The 6,000-nt window shown below is 34.2% G+C and overlaps 1 protein-coding gene across 1 annotated transcript in view; it reads left to right on the forward strand.

Annotated features, from left to right (window-relative positions):
• Positions 1–6,000, forward strand: part of LOC136026943 (tRNA-uridine aminocarboxypropyltransferase 2-like) — a gene marked incomplete in the record, with an annotated part of 42,715 nt that overhangs the window by 36,030 nt on the left and 685 nt on the right. Inside the window, 1 exon segment of the mRNA XM_065703803.1 lies at positions 4,615–4,804. Coding sequence (XP_065559875.1) covers positions 4,615–4,804 — 190 coding nt within the window.

Raw genomic sequence — 6,000 nt, forward strand, 5'->3', positions numbered from 1 at the left:
ATCTATTTCCGTGAAACTAGTGTGAAACTTAACAACTGATAGTTTTTCCTAAACTTTATCAACCTTAGTTTACTCCACGGAATTTTAAGATTGTTTGTGTATCCCTCATGATAGATGGGATGATGGTGTCTTGACCTCCTTTCCAGCCTACGGAGTCTTTGACCGTTACTGCTTCGACAATATTGGGAACTGGATTTTTCCTTGCAGTCATCCATTGACCTGGTGCCTACACTGTGATTGCTATTACATCGAAACTAGCAATGTGAAACTGATAAGAGTCACATAAGAATATGTCAGTCTAAAATGTGAAACTAGTAATAGTCACCTAAGGTCACAAACACAAAAGAGCATTTGAAACTAATATGTTAAACTAATGAGTCATATAAGGTCACATAATAGTATGTGAAACTAATAAAAGTAATTTAATGTTATTATTAGTATGTGAAACTAACAAAGGTGATTTTTTCCAAGAATAAAATTCCATGTTACGCTCCCGGAAAATTCCTAAAGGTGTCATATACTTTTTCACTCTATACCTGGTTGTAACAGCTCATAGTCTATAGGAACCTGATAAGATTCGGATCTTTGGTGACTTAACATAAGATGATATGAAAAAAAAGATTAGCGCCACTTTTACTGCAGCTTCTGGTATGCTTATTAAGAAAATATGAAATTCCAAAGGGAACAGAATAACTGAGGCTATTTATCTGTATTAATGTTGAATTAACGGAGAAATTTGCCAAAATCCTTTTGTTTTCAAGCTTTAGTTTATTTTACTCTAAACCCAGACTGCATAAAGTAGGACTAGGCTTGACAGGTAAATCTTGTCAGATTATGTGGACTAGCTGACTGTAAAATTATAGGCTACTAAAGGCGTAATTTGATTTTTTTTTTTTTTTTTTTTTTTTTTTTTTTTTTTTTTTTTTTTTTTTTTTTTTTTTTTTTTTTTTTTTTACTCGTCTTCCCTTCTTCTAAATTTTTAAAGTGTCAAAAGAGACAAATCAGCAGCAGTTGGCGGTAATTAACTATTTAAAAGACCTAATATGTCGAAGAATTATGCCTGGCGTTTACACAAACGCTGAATGCCAGATGGCGTTGGGGATTTTTTCAACACTAGTACCAATTTTAAATTTTACCAATATCTATTAGTCTCGTAGCAGCCGGTAGAGCTGCCTCTTGTTTTAATAATTTTTGCATTCTTGTAAATATATTGAAATGTAGATCTTAGGAACATATTAGGATTAGAAAGCCAACGGTCACATAGACCTTTTACAGAAGAAGATCAAAAGCTTTTTCAGCCTCTAACCCAAGATGATGTATGGAAATCTCTAAAAAGGATGAGAGGTCGATCATTACCTGGAACAGATGGAATACCAGCAATCATTTTGAAGTGGACACGGGTTTGGGGAATACCGATGATAGCGATTATTTTTTCAAAGTTGATAGAGATTCCCCAATGGCCGGAACAATGGTTTACGTCAATAGTTACGTTCATACGTTCAAATTACGTTTAAAAGGTACCCCTTTTAAAATAAGGAAACTCAGAAGAACATGAGAATTGTAGGGTTATAAAATTAGGGAACACATTAAGTAAGCTACTCTCTAAGATTTTGTGTAGAAGGCTATAGTTCAGGCAGGATTTAGAGAAAATTATAGTACTATATACAAGGTATTTATTTTACATAGTTTAATTAGAAAATATACTAGGAAAAAGGGAGATGAGCTTTTTGTAGCGTTTCTAGACCTTAGGGTGGCGTTTAATGGAGTTAATAGAGAATTACTGATAAAAAACTTATTAGAAAACAGGGTTGCCAAGAGCATTTGTAATGATTATTGTTAAGATGCATTTGGCAATGAGGGCTTGGTAGACATATATCGAGGGTAGTAAAAAGGAGGATAAGAGTGAAACAAGGATACACTTTGTCTCCTTGGCCATTATCTCTATTTGTTAATGATATAGAGGAGTATCTAAAGCAGAAAAAGGCACCAAGTGTCAAGTTGCTTACAAATAATATGATTTAGTACTATTCGCAGATGACATAGCGCTGCTGGCGGATAATAATGAAAATCTTTTAAAACTCCTAGACTTAGCTTCAGATTATTTTAAGGGAAAGCGGTTAGCTTTGAATATAGATAAGCCAGTAGTTATGATATTTAGGACTATGGGAAAACAGGGGGGCTAAGATTTAGCTATAGAGGGGAGGAAATAAAAATAGTTGAAGAATTTAATTATTTAGGAATTAACTTATTGGCTAATGGAAAACGGAAGAGTTATATAGAGGAAGTGTCAATCAAAGGGAATAGGCTAATGGAAATGTTCCTCAGACGTAGTATTAAAGAATTAGGTCTAAATGATATTAAGCTGCAGAGGAGAATTTTTGAGGGAAGATTGATTTCAGTAGTATATTATGGATCAGAATTGTGTGAATGTGAGAAAGGGATATGTTTAGAAAGGATTCAGCTCAGGTACTTTAAGAGACTGTTAGGTTTAAATGATAGGTTTAATAGTCTATTAGTAAGAGGGGCTTTAGCCCTAGATACCCTTAGGACCAAGAAACTAGTAAAAGTGGTTAAGTTTTGAGAGGGATAACATCATTGCCTAAGGATAGATTAGTTAAGGTAGCGTACAGAGAAATGGTAATAGGAAATATACATGGCCAAATCAAATAAGGAAAATATTGAATAGTTGTGGAATGTCAGGAATTTGGACTCAGGGGGGTAGGCATAGGAGGAGAAGTAGGATCCGTGGCAAGAGAAGTAAAGATTGTACTGCAAGAGCAGGTGATCCTGCTCTGGCAGGCTAGTCGGACCGCGACAGCGTCTCTAGGTGTGTACGTGGAGGTCAAGAAGGCATGGGAGGAGGAATATTGTTTTAAAGTGGGACTTCAGGGGAGGATATAAGGTGGGTCGTTTCAGTGAGGGGTAATTGTATGCCTATCGATGAAAGAAGGAAGTATTTGGGGAGATTTAGGTCACGAAAGGGTCTGTATTTTTACCCGATGTGCGGAGAAAATGATGACTTAGAGCACTTTATGTGCAATTGTGAGGGGTTGAAGGATTTGAGGGTAGAAACTTTTGTGATTGGGGTAAATGAGAAGGATTGGGTGGTCAGAATTTCAAAAAGTAAGTGTAAACTGGATATTAAGAATGTGCGGAAGGTGGGGATGCATCACTGAGAGATATTTGGAGGGTTGACGATAGAATGTTGAAAGTTATTTTATGCGGTGTGCTTGAAGAATTTTCATTTTTCTTTTTTGTAGCCATGATCCATGTAGCTTTGAACAATTTAAAATATGTTGATCATGTCTGCGACATTTTGCGTAATTATGCAAGTTTTATGGTATTATGTGCCTTATTATGTTAGTTTTCTTTTGCAATTGTTATGCTTTTTCATTGTTATTATTATATAACCTGTTATGTGTGTTACTATCATGTGGTACCCTGGAAAAATTGAAAGATTGTGACTTGAAATTGATGTTCTCTTCGTATTTCTGACCTCCCCCATTCAAGATCTTTGTTATAACCTCCTAATGGTAAGCCGTTTGTCAACATTCTGTAATGCATTTAAGTCTTGTTTTGTTAACCGTGTGGTAAAAATTAAGGTTAATGACCCTGAAGGATACATGAGCCCTTAAAAGAATTATCCTATGCAAGTTCTGGTAACAAAGCAAAAAAGGAATCAAACGAAAAAATGAAGATAATTTTTAAAGGAGTCTTGAAAATGAAAGTTGTAAAAATAATAAACAAGAAATAATAATCCTCGATTCTGAAAGTGATTTTTGATATAATTCGTAGATAACATGTTTTCCTATTGGTTATGAGTGGTTTTACTCATAGTGTTTGATCTTGAGCATGCTAGCGGAAGTGAAATGAAACCAAGAGTACCCAATGTTGCAGTAGTATTTACTAGGGGCTGTGGGCTAATCTTTGAATGGGATTCAGCTATATCTAATGAAACAATGGGCTATATCGATCCTTTATCCTTTGTAACAATTGTTTTTCATGTATCACATGATGATTGAGGAAACCTGTCCTGGTTCTAAAGAGGAAGCTTTTGAATAGATTGGGATGAAGGAGGATCGTGCTTACTTGTATTGACCTATTTGGTGCTACTCTGAGTTGTTAGTAATAAAAGTAGTAAGTAGAGTTTCTTATAACATCTAAATTGACCCTCTCCTAGCTCAGCACTGATATATGGATTAATTAGTCCTATTTTTCCTCACCATAATCGTTAGTTATCCATCCTTAATAATTAATTAATATGATGAAAGACATTGTTTACGTTTAATTTAAGAATAGTCATTATATCTTTAAAGAAAAAATATTAAATGAAAAAAATTGGGAAAATTTTTTGGAACATATTTTGGTTTAGAATCAATTTTTTGAAGCCCAGGATCCTCTCTTCCGGTAAAAACTTTCCCGATCTTCTTTTGAATAACGTGTGTTCATTGGTAGGAAAGTCAACAGTTTAGTTGGGGTTTCAGAGACTTATTTAGGAGGAGGAGCCAAAATCGTGAAAATGAGCGAGTTTTGGGAAAAGGATTTTAAATTTTCAGTAAGACAGCCCTCCCCCTCCGTTATACAGCTGCATAAATATCTCCTAACCTATTTCAGGTTTCACGAAAACGGAATCTCTTTGGATCCGAAATCAACTGTCCTTTTATATCCTGGCCGAGATTCAAAAAATATCTATGAAGCAGCTGTCGAGCTTGATCGGCCTTATACTATTATTTTGATAGATGGCACTTGGGCCCAAGCTAATGCTATTTACAATATCAGCCCTGTATTACACTATTTAACGAAGGTAAGCCCTTTTTATGACGGAGAATAGAGGGGTGGGTTTGTAGATTGAATGTCAGTCTATTTCTTTTAATTACAAGGTATTCAGTTGCTTACAGTATTTGAATAAACCCTATTCCAGTTCAGCACTGACCTATGTATTATTTCTATTAGTCCCCTTTTTCCTGGCTATCATCATTGGCTGCATAACTTTTATAATTAACGAGGACTGACCCCTGCCACGCGTTGCTGTGGCGCTGCGTGCCCCAGCAGCACGTGGGTGTCAGTGCCAAAAACTATTTATCCAACGTAATGTCTGTTGGAAGGCCCGAAAACCGAAAATTTGCAGTTGCAGTTACTACAAATGATGATTCTTTGGAAACAACACCTGAACTACTACTCTTTTTTTAGTTTCTCTGTTTGTTTTTATTGTTTTTTTTTTAGTTTTTCGGTTTTTTTTTTAGTTTTTTTTTTTTTTTAACTGTTGATCGCTTAAACAAAAACCACAGTAGATTTTTTAGAGAACAGAAGTAAAGTAGTACAGTAGATTAACATAAATAAGGTAAATAAGTTTTCAACGTAATCTGTTATTTATCCAACGCAGTCTGTGGGAAAGCCCGAATGCCGAAAATTTGGTTTTGGAGTTAGATTCTTTGGAACCAACGCCTGAACTCTTTTTTTTTTTTTTTTTTTCAATTGTTAGTTTTGTGTTTTACTTCTGTGTATCATTTATTATTGGTTTTGGAGTTACTAAAAATTATGATTCTTTGAAACCAACGCCTGAACTTTTTTTTGTATTATTTATTAGTTTATTAGTTTTATTATTGTATATTTATTAGTTTCGTGTTTTGTGTTTACTAAGCTACCCTTAGTACCTACTGCTACGGGATAACAGATTAACAGAGGTAAACAGGTACAAACAGTATATTTTTATATAGATAGATTTATGTGATTGAAGACATTGTTTACCTTGAAAATTGAAATAACCATTATTTTTTAAAGAAAAATAATTTTTATAAACCACTAGAAGAAGTAATAAACACTTTACTATTCATGAGTATGATAATGGAATAATCAGCTAGTGGCCCTAAACTCATCTTGGATGAATTATTTCCTCATAGCTTTTAATAAATTCGTATGATAAGATTATAGCGAATTTATTTTGACAATGTAGCGAATATATTTTTATGTACGTTATAGTGATTATGTGGTGAATACATT

The sequence above is a fragment of the Artemia franciscana genome, chromosome 5, assembly GCF_032884065.1.
Source record: "Artemia franciscana chromosome 5, ASM3288406v1, whole genome shotgun sequence".
In the NCBI taxonomy this organism is placed as follows: Eukaryota; Metazoa; Arthropoda; class Branchiopoda; order Anostraca; family Artemiidae; genus Artemia; species Artemia franciscana.